We start from the raw sequence: 22,058 nt of genomic DNA, 5'->3' as shown, positions 1-22,058 counted from the left end.
GAAAAGGACTGGAATCATAGAATCAGAGTTGGAAGGGATCCCGAGAGTCATCAACAAACAAACGAAAAATTAAAGGAAAGAAAGGCCTGGAATAGGCGTCACTCCCCAGCCTCAGAATCTAATAGAAGTATTCAAATGCATTGAGATTAGTTATATTATTTGTCTACTATATACAAGACATAAAAAGATGGAACCTTGCTGTGCATCCTCTGTCAACAGAAGTCTTAAATATCAAGTTAGACCACCATTGATTAAGATTTGTTTAGGTGCAGTCCTTGAGGAAGAAGGGTTGACTTGATGATTTAGTGTTACTTCCAGCCACATATCCAGGGACTTCTTTAAGTAGAGAGGATGAATGCCTTTGACAGCAACAGCTTTGGCTAGGATTCCTGAAATGGTTGGACATGATCACCCATGATGTTCCTTCTACAAGTAGGGTAAATTTCTCATCATTCAAAGTGTTTGAGCAGGTAGCCCAGGGATATGCAAGAAAACCCTCTTTCCACCTCCAGTGCTGGGTTTTTTCTTTCATGCTGAGCAGAAATCCACCACCTCTGAGGAAGCGTGAACACATCAGCTATCACCTTCATTTTAAAGTAGCATAACAATACAATAAACAGTCGTGGATTCCCCAAGGATTCCTGAGAACTGTAGTTTGTTAAGAAAGTTGGGAGTTGCTATGAGGCTCCTATTCCCTTCACACAGCTACAATTCCCAGAGTTCCCTGGGAAAAGGGACAACCAGTTAAACCACTCTGAGAATCGTATCTCTGGGCTGGGAATAGGGGTCTCCTAACAACTCACTGTAGGGGGACGTGGGTGGCGATGTGGGTTAAACCACAGAGCCTAGGGCTTGCCGATCAGAAGGTCGGCAGTTCGAATCCCTGTGACAATTGCTCGGTCCCAGCTCCTGCCAACCTAGCAGTTCAAAAGCACGTCAAACTGCAAGTAGATAAATAGGTACCGCTCCAAGCAGGAAGGTAAACAGCGTTTCCATGTGTTGCTCTGGTTTGCCAGAAGCAGCTTAGTCATGCTGGCCACATGACCTGGAAGCTGTACGCCGGCTCCCTCGGCCAATAAAGTGAGATGAACGCCGCAACCCCAAAGTCGGTCATGACTGGACCTAATGGTCAGGGGTAACAACTCACTGTACACTTAAACACAGTTTCCAAGGATTCTTTGGGTGAAAGCCAAGTTGCATTATAGTGCTTTCAATATGTCGTGCAGATGTGGCATTTAAAAATCTGATTCTTAGATGATCTAGGGTTCATTCACTACAGAACAAAAAAAACCCTCAATATACAGCATTTGATGGGAGGGCATGGATTCAGTTTTATGAAACTAGAGAGTATATATTTTAATATGTTTGCATTACATGATGATATGAATCAGGCTATTTTAAAGGGATGGCTCTCTCTCATGTGTGTGTGTGTGTGTGTGTAAATAATTTGGAAGAATCCAAGTAAAATCAGTGTGAAGACAAACACAGCAGAAAACAATAAATCTCTTTGAAAAACAAGGTGAGATTTTGGCCTGATGAGACAAGAAACAAGAGGCGTGGAACTGAAACTTATGACATTTTCATTTTTACTTAACAGTAAAAAAAAACCTGAGCGAGTGTGTGTGTGCAGCGCGCTTGTGCTTTGACTATGATCAAAGCACCAACATTGGGGATGTGGAAGTTAACTGCCCCTACCCCCCAAAAAATTAATACAGTACTCTCACAAGCAGTTAATAACCTCCCAGCAGAAAACAGAGGTGTCTTCTACTTCAGGGCTAATAGCAGCTGGAAAGAGGTATTAAACAGTGAAAGCCGGGAAATGTAAAAGCCTCACTCCCCCTGCACCATGACTCCAATAAAATCTAGGCTTCTCCCTGACTGCTTTTAAGTAAAAATGCCAGGAGAGAGGACTCAAAATCCTCCTGTGTTTCATTTGGTCTGGCCTTCAATGAGAGTTAACAGGAGGTGAGAAAGCTTTTTCAATATCTGGCTGTTAAAACAGCTACCTGTACAAAAGGATATATAGTGTTCGCAAAGCAATATAAAAGCGGAGGCATTCAAAAAAAAGGACAGTGTGGCTGCACAGATATGAGTGTGCTAAATAGGTGTGTGGGTAAGAACCACCACCATGGCAATACGGTGGAGGAGAAGAAAGAAACGCCTGTGTGGAGGGAGAGAGAGAGAGGATGGAACAGGTAGGCGTTTGTTTGCTGCCAACCGTCCGGCACAGTCGCTCCCTTAACTTTTAATTCATTGGTTAGCACGGTCTCCCTAGCCTCCTTAGCCCCCTCCACCCTCACCCCATATTACATGTTCATATATATATATATATATATATATATATATATATATATATATATATATATATATATATATATGCACACACACACACACAATCAAACACACATATTGCAAAACACATACACAAGTGTGTGTATGTGGGTGTTTGCAATATGCACAATTCTTCCCACCCCCCCACCTCACCTCCAGGCGGAGAGTGGCGCCGCAGGCGCGGAGGAACTCGCGGATATTGCTCAGGCACTCGCTCTCGGTGCGCGGCTCCGGATAAACCTGCAAGAGGAAGAGAAGGAGAAGCGGCTCAAGTCAGGTTTCGCGGTGGGGGGTTGCGACCGTGGAGAGAAGCAGGAGCTACGGAGCACCCACCCGCCTCTACCGGTAACTCGCCCTCCGTGGGCTCCGGGCTCTCGCTTCCACCCGCCCGCCCACCGCACTTTCTCCCCTCCAGGCTTCACTTGGAAAGCAGCTTTTTGATTTGATTTGCCCGGAAGTAAACACGCCGACAGGAAATGGCGTGTGAACGGGGGGGGGACGAGGGAAGTCCCTCGTTCCCCCACTCCGGGATGGTTTCCCCTTCTCTTCCCTCCCTCCCTCCAGCACCTCCCGCCCGCGCCACCCCCTCTGCTAGGGTAGGACTAGAGGGGTGGTGTCTTATTGGCTATGCAGCTACAGTAGACAATACAGAGAGCACCCCACCAATGCAGCAGCAGCAGCAGCAGCGATGTGTGCAGAACGGAGTTGCCAGGATCTTGCCATCATGCGTTTCTGGAAGGGCTCTCTAAGAAACTGCTCCGGCGGGCAGTTTTGCTAATGGGCACAGCTCTTGTCCTTAATTCACCAGTTAATAAAGGGCCTGTCCACATGGTTCCAACACGTGTCTTCCCAGGGGGGGAAATCTCCCCATCCACACAATGTCCTCCCCATCTCAGTTTTACCCTGGACCTTTCCACCTTGAAATGCAGAGGGCTTTGATGCTTGGAAAATCAGAAAAGGCCAGGATCAAAATGCCCCGCATTTAAATGAGGAAGGGTCCGAGACAACACTGGGATGGGGATCCACATTTTGCCCCAGTGTGGGCAAACCCCAAGTCTGCTGTCACCCACAGTAGGACCATCTGCATTCCACAGTATCCAGCATGGCATTCACTTCATGGTGTGCTACAAAGCACAGCACCGGTGCTTGCAGAACAAATAGGTTACAGGAGTCTAGAGAAATCAAGCCAAGCTCCATTGTACAGTCAGTATGGGAGGTGTGGAACCTACTTAACTTTTAACTAATTCTTTCCACTTGTTTCCCTCATGTTTCCACTTGTTTCTCTCATGAGGAACCTGCTGAATTTGCATAATGGTGCAAAACACAGTGAAAGTGGGGAAATCTGCTGATGCCACATTTACAGAGTTTCTGCAAGCAAACCATTTCACAGCACTAGAAGCTGAACCAGAGAAACGGACCCCTCCTTAAAGCAGTGATTTCACTGCATTGATGCCACATACAGTGGTACCTCGGGTTACGAACTTAATTTGTTCTGGAGGTCCGTTCTTAACCCGAAACCGTTCTTAGCCTGAGGTGCACTTTCGCTAATGGGACCTCCCGCAGCTACCACGCCGCCACCGCGCAATTTCTGTTCTCATCCTGGGGCAAAGTTTGCAACCCGAGGTACTACTTTTGGATTAGCGGAGTTTGTAACCCAAAGCGTTTGTAACCCGAGGTACTGTACACTGGTTTCCATACGTTGTCAGTGCAGATGCAGGAGGCTACCGGTAGGTGAATGGTGCAGAAGTCTGTATTGTTGACTTCTATTACCATTAACTGTACTGTATTGCTGTTTAAGACATTTGTACTCCACCTTTCCAAATGTGTTCAAGACAGCTAACAATCCTTAAATAATAAAACACATGATAAACATCAACAGCAAAACCAAGTACTACATAGAGACAGCCTCCTTGAATCAACCCTTTTTATCTTCGTCGTCTAGTAACAGACACAGAAAATACAGCTTCAATTCCTTGATACAGAGAGCCCAGAGCAGTCACAGAATAATAGAATTGTAAAGTTGGAAGGGACTCTGAGCATGCAGAACTACTTATCTATGCACCCACTATAAGCATGCACCAGTTTCATGCTGCTGTAATTTCTGTGGCCTGTCCCCTTGATATAGTGGGGGTTATAGTTATAAATTGTTAGCCCCCAGCCCCTCACAGGACCACAATTCCCAGGGTTTCCTGTGAATAAAGGAATGACTGTTAAAACAGCTTAGGTTTGTAAAGTGGGTGTGCCCTTAATGTACTGTATGTATATCCCTATGGCTAAATGCATTCAGTGTTATTACCGTATTTTCAGTATGTTTGAACTTAGGCTACTAAACATCTCCACTACAATGCAAACAGATGGGCTCTCCAGGAAACTACAGTGGTACCTCGGTTTACAAACACAATTGGTTCCGGAAGTCTGTACTTTACCTGAAGCGAACTTTCCCATTGAAAGTTACAGGTAGGTAGCCGTGTTGGTCTGACATAGTCGAAACAAAAAAAAAATCATTTCAGTAGCACCTTAGAGACCAACTAAGTTTGTCATAGGTATGAGCTTTCGTGCGCATGCTCATGTCTTTTCCATGTCTTAAACCCAATCATGTGCATCTGAAGAAGGGTGCATGCACACGAAAGCCCATACCTATGACAAACTTAGTTGGTCTCTAAGGTGCTACTGGAAGGAATTTTTTTTACTTTGTGTTTCCCATTGAAAGTAATGGAAAGTGGATTAATCCGTTCCAGACGGTCCATGGAGTACTTAAACTGAAGCGTACTTAACCCGAGGTATGAGTGTAATTGGTTCCGGAAGTCCATACTTAACCTGAAGCGTACTAAAACTGAAGCAAACTTTCCCATTGAAAGTAATGGAAAGTGGATTAATCCGTTCCAGACGGGTCCGCGGAGTACTTAAACTGAAAATACTCAAACCGAGGCGTACTTAAACCGAGGTATGACTGTACTGAATACATGTCGTCTGAAAATCAAATTTCCAATGTGTGGGAAATAAGAATCTGAATGTACGTGCATGTACAAACTACTTTCTTCTGACAGAAACAGGAGAAGTAAGGTGGGAGCATACTTTTGGTTGTCCCCCAAACCCCTTCCGTATTTTATTTTATTTTATTTTATTTTTAATGGAGCTATGAGGACTCCCTCACGGGCAGTTTTACATGCCCTAAAGCAGTGGCAATGAGTACTCAGGCAGGTAGGTAGGTAGGTAGGTAGGTAGGTAGGTAGGTAGGTAGTAGCTGACAGGCTCTGCTAGCACAAAATGGCCTGCTCTGTGTATCTGCACAAAATCTCAAGCGCGTAAACACCTCACTTTTGTGGGGAAATTTGCAGTTTGGCTTGTGACGCTCACAGAGTTGGCTCCAAGTGAATGAATATAAAACCAACTATCCCAGAGTTCAAGGGAAACAATGGAAAAATCCAAACATAGTTTTCTTACTTCTACTTTGGAAACATTTCTGAAGATTGCCAAATAGTTCAGCTGCCTTAAAATAAATGAGTTAGGACTAAAACCTGTGTGGTAAATTAAGCATTACATAAGCAACCTTTATAAGGCAGGAGGAAACTTGGGAGCCTGTAACACTTCAGCCGTGAGAAGTCTTTTCATTGGTTATTTAAAACATAGGTACGAAAGAACAGAAATAAATAGCCAGCATTCATCATGAAAAGAGGTCAAAGAGGACTACCCTACATGTTTCTGAGGTAAAATTAATCCGTTAGAAGAGCGTCCATACAATCCTTTGACATTTTATTACATCTTTTTGCCTGATGTGTCGCACCATGTTCTGTATCACTTGGCAAGACACCCAGGCTAAGAGGTGAGGTTTCATTGCAGGGCAGGGCTCTATATCTGTTAACAGTCTGAAAGACTTAATAGCGCATGGATTCAAAATTAACTTCGTAATGGCAAAAACAGCTTATCACACTTACTTGTGAATCCGCCCACAGGGATCAGTGGGGTCGGTTTACAAGTGACTCAGTCATTAAAAGCATACTCCAAAGATCTCCATGACTATATTATTATTATTATTAATTATTATTATTATTATTATTATTATTTTATATTATTTTTTAAAAAAAAACCTTTTGCCCCACAGCCTTTTGCCCCACAGTTGTGGGCAAAAGCCTCAAAACTGGGAAGTTTCTGCTTCAACAACTTGATTTTGAGTGCTACCTCACATAGCACATTAGCTGTGGCACAAAATCATCATCGTTTGTCATTTTTGGGTGTCCTCACCCGTCCTTTGACTGTTTGCTTCATACTTAAGTTTTCTCCTATCCAAATTAATTGCACGTGGTAAGCAACAGCCTCTACACATATTGGCGCGTTCACAGAACCAGTCACTTAAGTGTCCCCCTATAAAAAGAATCCACACACATACTGACTTTGCTTGGTCATTGTCGTATAAACATGGTCATCCAAACACTGTCCTGAGTCTTCGAGTCTGGAGAAGGTTCTATAAGTCACAGTCTACGGCTGTTTCACACCACACAATAAACAATATTTCTGGGTTCCAACTTAACAACACAACCCCTATACACAAAAAAGGAACTTTGCATTAGCGTGCATGAATTATTCGTAACCCAACTTCCTGCCAAACAACTCTGAGCAAGAACCAGCAGGAGACAAGATTGGCTCCACTGGCGCACTTGCACCGCGCTGACCTGGCCCCGCCACCCCACTCCCACTGTGCAGCACCCTCTGCTGCAGTGGCTCAGCTGCGCAGAGGTCAGGTGTGGGGCCCAGCCCCACAGCGCTGTCTGCCGCTGAGCAAGCTCAAGCCTTGGTGAGACCGAGAGACGGCGACTTGCCTAAGACCACCCACCAAACTTCACAACTGTCTGGAGAGCTGAACCTGAGTTTTCCATGTCTTAAACCCAATCCAGGCTTGAGCAACGTGGCACACACTAATGTAAGTGCAGCCCACCGGCTGTGGCACCCCATCAGGTGGTGGGTTAACCCCTTTTTGCCATTATCTGGGTCTAACATAAAAAGGGAGTGCCGTTGAGCCTCTTGCAATACATTGTTCATGGGCTTGGTGAGTCATGAGTTGCACAGATTTGCTGTAGCCTCCTACACCGGCTGAGACTCCAGATGCAGTGCTGTGCTGACACAAGAGATTCCCAAGCGCTCTGCAGTAGAAGTCAATTAGCACATGGAATCTGGAGCCATCAGCCCCGTAGTGGAGCTAGTCTAGACCTTCAGGAGCAAATGTCAGTCCCCCACTCCCTGAGCCACCAGGACAGCTGGTGTCAAAATTAATTTGATGCACATTCAGGGAATGTTTGCACAGCCAGTTTTCAGAGAATTAACATTCTAAACGAATAGTTAATGTGCAGTGTTATTCCTCAAACAGACCAAACACAGCTGCCCTGTACAGATTATTCCTGTCAGGGGCATATATAAATCTCCACAGGAGGCTGCACATAGTGAGTATTGTCAGGGAAGGAGGCCATATGTGTGTAAATATGCAGGCCATGCCTCGGGCCCCCGTGTAAAGACCTAAAATGCCTCTGAAAAATTGTCACAATCGCACACTGGTGTCTTTAGGATTGCCAGGGAAGGAAAAGAGCTGCAGTTTACACCATGAAGCCCCCTGCTTGCGATGCCTTGGTGCTCAGCTCAGCAGTTCAAGGCAACCTGGTCCCACAGTCAGTGCCTCATTATCAGTTCTCAATTATCTCCTCAGAAAAAGGCATCCATATTTCTTAACACACTGGTCCCCCACTCCTCCCTTCCCCCAAAGCAATTTCGTCTGATTCTTGTCCTATTTATGGTTCCTCTCCAACATCTATAAAACACCAGGTTCCATCTCCAAAGCTGAAAAGCAAGGCAAGCACATGAGATGACCTCACATCCAGAGCCAGTTTATGCAAGTGATGAAGTAGTGGCAGTGATGAGGTCTGCAACAGCCTGAATGCTCTCCCATGAGAGAGGGCATCTTTGGAAGGTGACAGCCTGAAGACACATGAAACCACCACATACTGTGGCTGAAGCTAAATACGTCTGGGTCTCATCCATGCCTAGATGAGAGAACCTTCTATGCCACCTTGCAGTTTATGATGGAAGAAATATGTGGTATAAATGTAAGGGGAAAATTAAAAGTAAAAATGGACAATTTGTTTGTTTTAAAACTTATATTCCACCTTTTGCCTTTATACGGCTTGCATTAAAAAAAAAAACCAGTTCAAATGCAAATCGAATCTCCCCCAAAATAAATAAATGTGCCTCCAGATTGTGACTGCTTTGCGAGTGAGATTCAAGTGCGTATCAGAATTTTAAGCTTTACATAGTTAAGAGTAGAATATACGGCTCTGTTGCCCCAGCACAATAAACATACATTTTTATACGCCTTTCCATAGTTTGGAAAGTGATAGGGAAATGCTTTGAAAAGTGTGGGATGAAAAATAAAGACTAATAGAAATAGATAACAACCCACAAGCAAAACAAGACGAATGCTCATTGTTATATAGCAGCCCTACAAACAAATAATGAATGCTTAATAAAGACCGGATATAATTAACTTCCATGTAAGCTTTGTGCAAGCAAAACTGGATTAATGCTCAATAAACAGGTCATCAGGGAGATGGGACCCTAGTGCACAATAATATATCTGGAGTGCAAGGTATCTGTAAGCTCTTGAACCTCCTGGTAGTTCATCATAACCTACAACTGGATTGTGCCCAGACTTACACCACTGGCATTTTCTTTTTGTGCAAGTTTTTAAGAGGAGAGGAGAAAGAGAAGAGAAGGAGAGGCGGGAAGACAAAGACATAGGTTGAAAAAGGATGAACCTCCATGTGAAAACTGAAACAGGCATGCTTCTAAAACTGATATGCACAGGCAAGAGTTCAATGCCTCTTGTCCTCTAACATGTGTGGTGTGGATCCTTATCACATCCCCTGCTTCTCATGCCCTATTTCTCAGCAACAACTAAAGTGTGTAGTTGTTGTTGTTGTTTAGTCGTTTAGTCGTGTCCGACTCTTCGTGACCCCATGGACCATAGCACGCCAGGCACTCCTGTCTCGCACTGCCTCCCGCAGTTTGGTCAAACTCATGTTCGTAGCTTCGAGAACACTGTCCAACCATCTTGTCCTCTGTCGTCCCCTTCTCCTAGTGCCCTCAATCTTTCCCAACATCAGGGTCTTTTCCAAGGATTCTTCTCTTCTCATGAGGTGGCCAAAGTATTGGAGCCTCAGCTTCACGATCTGTCCTTCCAGGGAGCACTCAGGGCTGATTTCCTTAAGAATGGATAGGTTTGATCTTCTTGCAGTCCATGGGACTCTCAAGAGTCTCCTCCAGCACCACAATTCAAAAGCATCAATTCTTCGGCGAACAGCCTTCTTTATGGTCCAACTCTCACTTCCATACATCACTACTGGGAAAACCATAGCTTTAACTATACGGACCTTTGTCGGCAAGGTGATGTCTCTGCTTTTTAAGATGCTGTCTAGGTTTGTCATTGCTTTTCTCCCAAGAAGCAGGCGTCTTTTAATTTCGTGACTGCTGTCACCATCTGCAGTGATCAAGGAGCCCAAGAAAGTAAAATCTCTCACTGCCTCCATTTCTTCCCCTTCTATTTGCCAGGAGGTGATGGGACCAGTGGCCATGATCTTGGTTTTTTTGATGTTGAGCTTCAGACCATATTTTGCGCTCTCCTCTTTCACCCTCATTAAAAGGTTCTTTAATTCCTCCTCACTTTCTGCCATCAAGGTTGTGTCATCTGCATATCTGAGGTTGTTGATATTTCTTCCAGCAATCTTAATTCCGGTTTGGGATTCATCTAGTCCAGCCTTTCGCATGATGAATTCTGCATATAAGTTAAATAAGCAGGGAGACAATATACAACCTTGTCGTACTCCTTTCCCAATTTTGAACCAATCAGTTGTTCCATATCCAGTTCTAACTGTAGCTTCTTGTCCCACATAGAGATTTCTCAGGAGACAGATGAGGTGATCAGGCACTCCCATTTCTTTAAGAACTTGCCATAGTTTGCTGTGGTCGACACAGTCAAAGGCTTTTGCATAGTCTGTAGAGGGGGCAGTTAAGAAAATGCATAATATGGTATCACAGCATGTGGGTGGCACATTATGTCAACAGTAACATAAACACACAGAGATGTGGTCGATAATTAAAGTGTGAGCCCTGCATGCCATGTTCGGCACATGCAGTGCAAGAGTTGGACCAGGAAGGATCCTCCTTGTCGGCCTATGAGCTGTTTTTGTTTTTTAATAGTGTGGTGGTGAAATAAAACTGTAAATGGCTACTAGTCATGATAATTATGTACTACCCTTAGTATCAGAGGCTAAATGCCTCTGAATACTAGTTGCTGCAGATCACAAGTGCAGAGAGTAATTGTTCTGTTCATAAGCTTCTCACATCTGGTGGGCCAATACGAAAAGCAAATGCAGGACTAAATGGCTCCTCTGGTTCTGACCCTGCACAAGGTCTTCTTACGTTCTCAATATAAATGTAAGCAGTCATTCCCAGAATGATCCTAATAATTGTGCACCCAGAAGTAATTCTTGCCTTTGGCTGCAAACCAGTTACCTTGGGAGGAAGCCCCATTATGCCCAATGAGTCTTACTTTTGAGTTAACATCACGGGACTGTGATGCTAACCCCCCCAATTCCAAATAAATGTCTTCTCCAAAAGAAACCCAAATAAAACATGTTGTGCACAATACAGCATTGTAAAAAATTAACATGTGGGAAATCTTGCATGTTGTTCATATTAAATGTTACTCTTTTGTGTATACTTCACATGAAATCACTATTTCTCATCAGGTTCTAATTACTGCCTCCATTAGTGCTGAAACATTCCTGTGTAAGGGTAGCTTGCTGGGTACAGTGGTACCTCGACTTACGAATTTAATCCGTCCCGAACAGACCTTCGTAAGTTGAAAAATTCACAAGTTGAAGCCAATGGGGGGGGGAATTAAAAATTTGCAAGTCGAAAAAACCCTATCTAAAAAACCACATCCAAAATGGCGGACGGAACTCCGTTCGTAGCTCGAAACATTCGTACGTTGTGTCATTCGTAAGTCAAGGTACCACCTTATTTACTTCATAGTAATTAATGAGCTGGTCAGCTGTAAACAAAGGGGGCTTCCAGATGGAAGTTTATTGTGGAATCACAGCTGCTCATGTGTGCAAGTTTCTTCCTTCCTTTTTTATAATATTTTCTTCTTTTTTCCATACAGTTACATTTGTTACTCAACAATTACGTATCTTCCAATTCAACAAAACTAGTGACTTCCTGCTCACACTCATCATCAATGTTTTTAACCCAAAACACATACAACTGTGTTTTAAGGTTCCCCTCTTATCTAAATTCATTCCTCTCTCTAACATGTTTCTTCATATATTCTGCAGTCTTCTTACACTTCGAACCCCACTGTGGTCTTCGCATATGGGAAATAACTTTTTTTATATAAACTAGAAAGGGTTTCCAGTCTTCTTTAAAAGATTCTCAATTTGTGTCTTTCATCAGTGCCGTCAATTTTGCCATCTCTGCATATTCCGAGATTTTCCTCAACCTTTCTTGTGTGCACAAGTCTCTTTCCATTGTCCATATCACATGAAAATGCCGGTTTGTACTCTTTCCATCCATTTAAATCCAACTTTGCTCTTATCGCAGGAATTCTGTTAAGTAAAAATAACCCATTACAGGTATTCATCTGCAGTCACAACTTGTATGGAAGCTCATTAGCAACTGTTTTGGGGTGGGTTCTGTGTGTGTGTGGCGACATTTCAGCAAGAGGTCTCTATCACCACACTCCTAATTCTATTCGCTCCTCACTCAAGCACAACCTAGCCTTTTTGTTTTTGGTGGTCCAAATGATAAAAGAATGGCTACTTTCACCAGTTGCCATGCACTCTGGGCATAGTGGAATCTCAACAACCCAGTTTGGATGGTGCTTGATACTTTGACGTCAAAGACTCAGGTCTCTTTCTATGCCAGGTTCTCTGCAACGTGCATACAGATACACACCAAGAAGGGCCATCTTAGTGAAAGCTGCTTTTCAATGGTGCGATATCACTCATCATATTGCAAAGGACTGTTACGTGTCTCTGTGCTAGCAGAAATCATACATCCAAAAAATGCAGACCTTGTCATGGTACCTGAATGTGTAAATTACATCTAATTTTGTTTATTGTAGCATGAGCTTTCGTAGGCAGTATCAAGTAGTGAATGAAAGTTAGAAAGCCTGAGAAAAACCATGGTTTACCATTTCATTCAAACCAGGAAACCGTGGGTTGGTCCACATTACCATCTCAGAGCACAGTAAAGTTGTTTTTTCCTCAGTGCATTTCACAGCTCTTTCCCCGCTAGCTGTTCACTTCTGCACAGCTTCAATTAATTTCAGTCTGTAAAAACATCAGGGACTGTCGATGACAGGGGTGTCTTACCCTATGCAAAGGTGTTCATACCTTGGCTAGAGACAAAGTAAGGTCCACTTAAGGACTCCAATTGGTGTGAAGTGACACCACTGGTTGGAGAAACAACACATCAAACATTGGTATATCACAGCAAAGTACAGGATACACATGCATTTTGGATAATGTTGTGTGGACACGGATTAAAAACGCAACACTGAAACTCAGTGAGTACACAGTAAAAGGGAGTATAAATGCAACATATGGTTCCCAAGTTCAAAACAAGCCAAAACATTCAACCACGATCTGAAGCCCATTAGGCTGGGAATGGATTGTCCAAATGCAGCCAATGTTAAGTTGGCTTTTCGGTGCCATACATAAAGAACTATAAACGCACAACAACAAAGCCCACTCCAAACCCTCTGGCTGCAATCCTGAGAAAACTTGCTGTGCTTAGGCTTGTTTACTGGCAATGGCAAATGAGCCAGCTGAGCAGCCCTCTTTGCTGACTTAAATCCCACAAGCAGCTTGTATATCCTTCTAGCTTGATCTCCATCCCTGGTGAGCCATCTTTGTTCTGGCCACAATTGGAAAGATACTTTTTCCTGATTTGGAAAGGTTTTCTACCATATACCTTCAAACAGTAGAGGGGATGCGGTGGCGGCGATTCAGAGGTCCAGGCACCATACCATAGCTGCCAAGTTATCCCTTTTTTTAAGGGATTTTCCCTTATGCTGAATAGGCTTCCTCGCGAGAAAAGGGAAAACTTGGCAGCGATGCACCATACCCAAACAAACTACTATGAGGGTTTACACTGGCAGTTCAGCCTTAAGCCATGTTTCTCAAAGCACAAGGCAGTACAGTACGATGCTCTCTGGGAATTGCAAGATTCTCCATTGCCTCCAATCAAACCAACGGTTGCTTGAGCTCCCACCAACAATTCCCTATTCAGTAGGATCCACACAGCACGTTTTCCATTCACACTGTTTCAGGGCAGCAGCAGATAGTAGCTCATGTCCAATTCATCTGGTTTATAGCACCTCCCTGCAACTCCCAATTCCTTCTCTCCCCCCCGCCCTCCGGCCTCACACACACAGTCTAAGCTTTCTTCTCGTGTGCCACCGCTTGCCCTCCAAAATCCTCCCACATGCCAAAAGAGCTTCTTCTTCTTCCCCACCAGCTATCTTGCCAACCCAAACAGCCCTGTCATCTAAGATGCACTCTCCCCAGGATGCCCCCACAACCCCTTCCAAACTCCCTTCTCCCTTGGATGCAAATGCAAGCAAACAGCACATTCCACACTCTGCCCCACCCTGCCCCAAGGACTCCTCTCCACATGCCTTCGCCCAAGGAATGGTGGTGCTGGGGTTAAACCAGGGCTGGGCTATCACGGTTTGCTTTTGAATCCATGCACACACAGGACGTTGCCCCTCATTGCAGAGCTATCCTGTAATTTCTTGAGAGGCCCTGTTGTTTGATTTGTTTTCTGTCAATCTGAAAGGAAAACTTAAGCCTCATCCACGTTACTGTTAAGCTGAGGTGTGAACGGGTAACAGCCGCTGTATATGCACAGTTTGACAACTTCCTGAATAGGTTGCAAGGCTGGAGAAGACACCCCAGACACACCGGGTGAAGACACCCCAGCGTACGCAGCAATGTGCAAATGCAACTTGATACGCAGCATGGAGAAATGACATTGCTGTGTTTTAAGCTTAGAAGTAGGTGAAAGGGAGACTGGGATCTACTGGTAGATCTCTGTGTAATTTGAAGCAGATGAGCAAGGAAAGCTGGCTTCCTTTTTTTTTAACCAGGACAACCTCAAAAGTACTTGTTACAGGTAGGTAGCCGTGTGGTGTTGGTCTGGTATAGTTGAAACAAAATTTAAAAATTCCTTCCAGTAGCACCTTAGAGACCAACTAAGTTTGTCATTGGTATGAGCTTTCGTGTGCATGCACACTTCTTCAGATACACTGAAACAGAAGTCATCAGATCCCCACATATAGTGAGAGGCTGGGGAAGGGCCGGACTGTTTATGGCTCTGTATATCAGACAAACAGGCCAAACCCTACGCCAAAGGATAAATGGACATAAATCTGACATCAGGAATCACAAGACAGAGAAACCAGTAGGAGAACACTTCAGTCTCCCAGGACATTCTATATACAAGATCTCAAAGTAGCTGTCTTATTACAAAAGAATTTCAGAAATAGACTGGAAAGAGAAGTTGCTGAACTGCAATTTATCACCAAACTTAAAACGATTGAGAAACCTGATCTAAATAAAGACATTGGATTCTTATCTCATTATACATGATAAAGTTATCTTTAACCATCTCACCCCTTGCTTTTCCTGTGGGTCCAATCGTAAACAGTTGTAAATTCTTCCTGTAAGACCAAATGCAGCCATAAACAGTCCGGCCCCTCGCCACCCTCTCACTATATGTGGGGATCTGGTGACTTCTGTTTCAGTGAATCCGAAGTGTGCATGCACACGAAAGCTCATACCAATGACAAACTTAGTTGGTTTCCAAGGTGCTACTGGAAGGAATTTTTTTATTTTGTTTCAAAAGTACTTGTCACCCCCAAACTATACTGCCAAGACTGCTCAGGGAGAAGGGGCAATGAGGAGTGGGTTTTTTGTGTGTGGAAGGGCAGGTTCCAGTACTCGGCCATTTCTTGGGGTCAGAATTATTTCATTCTAAGTGTATGTCTTTTGCACCTGTGTCCACTTGATGGATTTTGCAAGGTTCTAATATATATATATATATATTAAAAAAATAAATCAAAGGTGATTCTGCCAACCAGGTCTAAGTCACACTGCCCAGCGGACAAGATATGCTTAAAGCTATAGTTTTGGATTACCCAGTAGCAAGATCCATGCTGCCAATTTCTCCAAGGGTAGAAGAAAGGAGGGTGGGAATTCAAATTCCACATGTTCTGCAAATGCAGCTGGGAGTCGGAGCTCCAACACTAACAACCACTACACCCTCTAGAGGCCACCACTGTACAAATAATATTCTGAATGCACAAACCTATGTAGAATAGTGCCAAAACCTATGGCAAAAAAAACCTACAGCCAGAGAAATATTGTTTTTCTTGTTGCGTCAACACAGGTCCGTGCATTATGATGATGCATCCATAACCAGCGAAAAAGCTGAAATTTCCCTTTCTCCCTCTACCCACACATATAACTAGACAACTAGTATGAACACGAAACTTAGCCAATATGTAGGTCAAAGTTGACATTAATTTACAAGGGTGGAGTGGGATCAGCAAACAGGCTGATCCCAAGTTTGGAAAAGTCTACAGTCAAAACTATACCCAGAGATAAGAAAATACAATAAGCCAATCTGAATACATTGTTTATAGACATTGAAATAAAGCAGCCGTCCTTTTTTTGTCTGCAAAATACACCGGGGGTGGGGGGTGGGGGCCTTTCTCTGGCTTTGAATCAATGTTTGAAAAAGACAAGTACTGTATTCATTTTTTTAAACACACGACAGAAAATTTTAAGGTTCTTCGTTTTCAGCTAAAATGCTGTTTCATCCACCGAGGGCCAAGCAGTAGAAACACTAAACTTAAGACTTCAAAATAACACTCACAATAAATCACCAGCACTCCTTTGAAAACTAGGTCAGCATACTGCAATGTGAGCAAGCAGAGATATCTCTTGGTATAAGGGGAAATTTTAAGTACTGTTATAGCAACAACGGTGCTATAGTAGTTTGAATTATGTGATCTGCACCTCACCCATGCTAGAACTGTAAGTCTAGACGCAGGACTTCATGCAAAATTATCTATCTTTCTATCTATCTAATCAGTCATATTTTGTGAAATTTGTATGTTCCATTGCAAGACTGTCGCCTGAGAATACAGTATGTCCTTTCTGTCACACCCATTCTCCCATCCAACAGGCCCAAAATGGGCCTTTGAATCTGTGAAGGCCTCAGCAGATCATTAGCATCCATGCAAAATTATAAACTGCACTGATCCATAAATTCCGGAGCAGATTCTTAATTTCAGCTGTAACCTTCTGCCTGCATGCCTATCAGATCACAGCTGCTATAGTAATATTACTTCTCAGTAAGAACAATGAATAGCAGTGCTTGTGCAAAAAAAGGGGGATTCAGATTGCTAATGTCTTAAATAAATAAAAAGAAGGAAAACTAATTTTCTCTTATACATTATCTGATTTTTTGAAAAACGTTTTATTCTCCCCATGCTAAATCACTGCGGGTCTTGTAGGGCGATTAGAAACGTTTTACCCTTAATTTTCGTTCGGGCAAGTTCTGCAAACGTTCAACGATTCCTGCCCCTTTAAGAGGAAATCGAAAAGTACAGCCGCTTAGCCCTGCTCCAAACTGCTCCTATATTTACCCCACTCCCCACCCATTTCCCACCCCCTTCCTCTTTGACAATGGCGCCTTTCGCTTGCTAGATGGGATGTCCGCGCCGTCGGCTGAAGGAAGGCAACTGCATTCCGCAGGAAAAGGCCGCACGTTTCCTGCGTTTGCGAGGGTGGGGAGACTCCTTGGACAAAGGAAAAGCGCTTAGATGCGATCGGCTCACTTCCTTGCATGTCCAGATCGACTGAGATGGAAGGAGCCTCTTCGGGTTGCGCCCATGCGCGCCTCTTTTATCTGGCAAGGGCGGCGGAGCCTCTGGCTACCTGGTTGACTGTTGTGCCCTGTGCCAAAGAGGATCGGAAAACCAGCCGGGGCCGCTGCATTATTCAGCACCCAGCCCGGGCGTTTTTATTTGTCTGCTGCACTCGTGGGTTATCAGATCCGCTGTGCACTCAAGAAGAGGGCAGCATGGTGTGCTGCTGCATGCGCTGTGCGAGCACTCTGGTGGTGAAACCCAAGTATAAAATCCGCTTGCCTTACCCGTGTGATTGGGGGGGGGAGGGAAGGAGGGCGGTGGAGAGAGAAGAGGAGGCTTAAAGGGGAAATATAGGGACATTATAAATGGCACTTACTTTATCGATGGTCCCCGGCAGCAGGCGATCCAGCAGCCTGCACAGCACCACCCCGTCTTTCAGAGACGCCTGCAAAAATCCCTCCGGATCCGAGATGCTCTTTTTGGGCGATTCCAGCACCCCCAGAGTAATCAGCCATGTAACGGTTTGCTCAGCTGAATTCATGGCTGCTGCTCTTGCCAAGAGGCGGTTTTTAATCCCAGCGAAGAGCCAGCGCGAGAAAGCAATTGCGACGAAGGAGGACTGGATCTGTTGGATTTTTTTTTTGAAAATATCAATGATCTCCTCCTCCCTTAATTTTCCCCCAACCACCCCACCCTCCCCCTTCTTCCCCGCTTTATTTTTGCTTGTGGTTTCACATGGAGGCAGCCGAGTCTGGAATCGCTGCTTCTGCCGCCGCCGCCGCTGCCACTGCTCCCCCCTCCTCCTTCCCCATGTAGTTGCAGATGATGACGATTCGCTTTACGAAATCCAGTAGGTCCAGTTTCTCCCTCCCGTGCGTTTTGGCAGATTGTCAAATGCCTTTTCATTATATACACATGAACCTGCAGTGTCTCCTCCTTTTTCCTCTCTGCCTCCCCCTCCCTCCTTCGCCTGCTGCCTCTCCATGACATCATTGAAGCGGGAAGAGGGGGAGAAGAAGAGACGGGCCCCCTCTCGGCAAACAGACCTTGCACAAATTCAGCACCCCTCCGCGCCTGGGCGTTTTGCATGAAAGGCACATGGGTGGCGCGCGCGCGCATACACGCGCTCCGCTTCCCGTTAGAAATTCTGTAGGCAAACTGCTTGCAGATTATTTTTTTAGACGGCGCTCCAAAACCTGTCCTGTTGCAAATGCAGACGTTCGATCCGGAGTGAAACCTGCACGGATAAGAAAAGCATTCGCACGCGCGCATGATTGCATGCGACTACTCTGGGACATACGATCCTAATCTTTTGTGACCCTATGCGTACCACGCACACAATAGATGATAAAATTGCAGGCGTAAATAATTATTCTGAAGAGCAATATCTGGATCATAATTCTAAACTCCCTGTGAGAAATACCGTCTCCTGTATGCGAAGGGCTGCTTTAAAAGCAAAACAAAAAACGCCCAGTTGAAAATCATATGCATGCCTACTCAGAAGTAAACGCTGCTTAGTTGAATGGGACTTACGCCCAGCCAGAAAAGTGGTTATTACCAGAGCTCCTCCTTTAAATGTGTAGTCAAAAACGGTTGCAACAGGATCTCTCAGAATAGGTTTCTAAAAACTGAATCACTTGACAAAGAAGGGGGCAAGCCAACAACCGGGGAAAAAGGAGATGCTACTGCAGCTGTCGAGCCTTCTTTTACGCGCGCGCGCGCTACAAATGCGTGCCAAGGTGCGCAACGAGAGGGAGGGCAGGTGAGGCGACCTAAGCCGGGCAGCTTCCGGGCTGGGTTGGGGGGAGATGCCGTTCTGACACTGATGGAGGGGCGGGGCTTTGCACTTCTCCAGGAACAGCTTCAGATGTCTGTAAAATACCGAATTAGAAGAGCGACGCGCTGCCCTTTCGGGCGTTTGAATGAAGTGTCGCAGCGTTGCGCGCCCCCCGGCGGAGGGTCGGTTTGTTCACACCAAAGGATGAGATCATCAAATCAAAATAGCAGGACTACGTTAACGGTTTTATGGTGCAATGAATTAAAAGGGAGGGATTTTTTTTCTTTGTGGCAAGGGAATGCAGAATCTTAACAGCCAAAAGGAATATTTATCTGGGTCACAGATCTAGGAATAGAAGTTATTGAAAATAGGATGTGATGGCTCAAAAAAAGTGGGAGAGACTAAAAAAATCCTCATTGCATATTTTTAATATTGATCACGGATTCTTAAATCTGCCACAAATCTCTCTCACCTAACACCATTTGGATCATATTGTTCAAGGCTAAAAAATACATTAGAAAAGCATATGGCTGGTTAAAATCAATAAAAATGTGGACACTTCCCTTTATTCAAATGAGGCACTCCTTTTTTATGTGTGGTGGAGTCCAGTGCAGAAACCCTTCTAGTAAAGACCTTGATTAGCTGTTTTTGAAATCAGAATATATTTGTTCTTTGCATTTAGCTTCTGTGGCAATATAACCCAAGATGACCGCATTTCTATTTGCTTCACCTGCTGATTTGTCATAGCTGTTGGATAAATTAGATTGTACCATACACTTTTCACAAGTTCTTTCGTATGCTGTTATTGGCGGTTCAAATCCCCGCGACGGGGTGAGCTCCCGTTGCTCAGTCCCAGCTCCTGCCAACCTAGCAGTTCAAAAGCACGTCAAAGTGCAAGTAGATAAATAGGTAGCGCTCCGGCGGGAAAGTAAATGGGGTTTCCGTGTGCTGCTCTGGTTCGCCAGAAGCGGCTTAGTCATGCTGGCCACATGACCTGGAAGCTGTACGCTGGCTCCCTCGACCAATAAAGCGAGATGAGCACCACAACCCCAAAATTATCCGCGAGTGGACCTAATGGTCAGGGGTCCCTTTACCTTTACCTATGAGAAGCTATATTCTTTCTTTCCCCACCACCCCTTTTCTGTTGCATTTTGGCATTCTGCCAGCAATGCTTTTAGCAAGACACAAGTTTGGCAAGAAGAAGTGGGGGAAATGTGAAGCTATGGCAACCCAGGACCCTTCACCTATATTTGTGCCAGATGTGGGGAACCACTGACTCTCCAGATGTTGCTGGACTACAACTCCCATCAGCCCCTGAAAGCATGGTCAATGGCCAGGGATGAAGGGAAGACCAAGGATTGCCAAACCTGCTTAATACCAAAAGGTTGTTAAAAGGTGACCAGGTTCCCCCTCCACAATTAAAAGCTAGTGTATCTAACACTGAAATCTTTAATAGATGCAGTTTTCTCCTTCAACTGTTTTGATTCAAGATGTCCACTGCAACAAATTTGTTAAGTTAAGAACTGGTGCCTGAGCTTGTTTTCCTCCTTTTTTCCTTTCATGTCATGTCTTTCAGACATGGATGGTATTGTTATTTTTTTTTATGTATAGATTGGTCATGTGCATACTGATTTTTATGTGCACCTGTCAAATGGTTTTAATAGGCACATAAAAGCATGGCATATAACATGAGAGAGAATGTGAAAAAGTAGAGAGATGCATATGATAAGGAGTAACCAGGGCAAAGAGAGAATAGTTTTATGTATGGTTAACCTTTTTTAAAAGAAGCAGGTAATTGGCTTTGGGCATTTTTCTTTTCTGTGTTCATATTTTGATATAATGTGGAATGCTATGTTGCTGGAAATTGCTTTTGATGAAGTGGCACATATTCTGTAACAGCACAGTTGCACCTATTTTAACTATGTGAACTACTTGTGGCCCATAACCATTGAGGCATTGATATAATAGATTCTGTCTGTATCTTCTGTTCCTTTGATGACACCATTTGACTTTTAAATGCTAGTTAATCTTTGGAAATAGGGATTACCAGCCTACTAAAGTTAAATTAGTTGTGCTGTTTGCGACGAACCCAAGGACTTTGCCACCAATTAATATGCGACAAACCCAGTCCCGGCGTTGTCACTAAACTTTCGGGGATCCTTCTTAATATGAGACGAAATGTCCTCCCTCTCTATTACTAAAACTGACACAGGAATCCAGGGGTGAAACCACCACCACCACCCCCACTTCTGTGAGTTTAGGTACCCAGCTGGAATAACTAAGCACATCCACTAACATTTAAGAAAGCTTTATTACTAGAGGACTTTTAAACGCGTAATGGTTTCATGTGTACAGGCTCTTAGATCATATTCTTAGTTTCAATAAACAATGGCTAGATAATATAATTCAATTAAACTCCTCAGAACACTCGCTCCCACAACCCTCTCCCCTGAATTAACTGACTCCCATTCCTTTTAAACTCCTGGCAGTCCCGCCCCTCAGGAATGGAATGCGTCATTTATCCAGGAGGTTGGGGTTTAACTCTCTGCACCCTGGAGTTCTTTTGCACGCCAGGCCAATCCGTCACATTTTCTCCCCTCCCCCGAAAACCCTTGCGCAGGCATACTCAAAAATATCAGAGTAATGCCGAAGCAGGGAGATAGAGTCGGGAATTCCCTGGCTTACCTTCCCCCCAGGCGCGCTGTTTACACAAACCTGTGTTGCAACTCTCAATTCCCCTGCTAAACTTACACGTATACCTGCAGTTAACCTAGACTTCAGATATACACACTTACATATGCACTATACACTTTAACATTTCAAAAGAAATAGAATGCATTTTCCCAATAATACCCACCTATGTATATATAGTGTAAAGTTAAACCTTTCCTTCTATTCAAAAATCAGGGTATTTCCTAAAAACTATACACTAAACCTTTTCTACATTCAAGCAACCTTTAAATA

At 44.2% G+C, this 22,058-nt stretch overlaps 1 protein-coding gene across 2 annotated transcripts in view; it reads right to left on the bottom strand.

Moving 5' to 3' along the window:
- The window catches only part of ARHGEF7 (Rho guanine nucleotide exchange factor 7), an 86,161-nt gene extending 68,167 nt beyond the window's left edge, over positions 1 to 17,994 (bottom strand). For both annotated transcript variants that reach the window (XM_035114324.2, XM_035114322.2), the window contains exons 1-2: positions 17,694 to 17,994; positions 2,485 to 2,571 (exon numbers count right to left, since the gene is read on the bottom strand). In XM_035114324.2, coding sequence (XP_034970215.2) covers positions 2,485 to 2,571; positions 17,694 to 17,858 — 252 coding nt within the window. In that variant the 5' untranslated portion in view covers positions 17,859 to 17,994. The remainder of the gene's footprint in view (positions 1 to 2,484; positions 2,572 to 17,693) is intronic.
- Between the last annotated feature and the right edge of the window lie 4,064 nt (positions 17,995 to 22,058).

This window comes from Zootoca vivipara, chromosome 4 (genome assembly GCF_963506605.1).
Source record: "Zootoca vivipara chromosome 4, rZooViv1.1, whole genome shotgun sequence".
NCBI classification, from domain to species: Eukaryota; Metazoa; Chordata; class Lepidosauria; order Squamata; family Lacertidae; genus Zootoca; species Zootoca vivipara.
The sequence above is the reverse complement of the archived record's forward strand: the minus strand, read 5'-3'. Positions and strand labels throughout refer to the sequence as shown.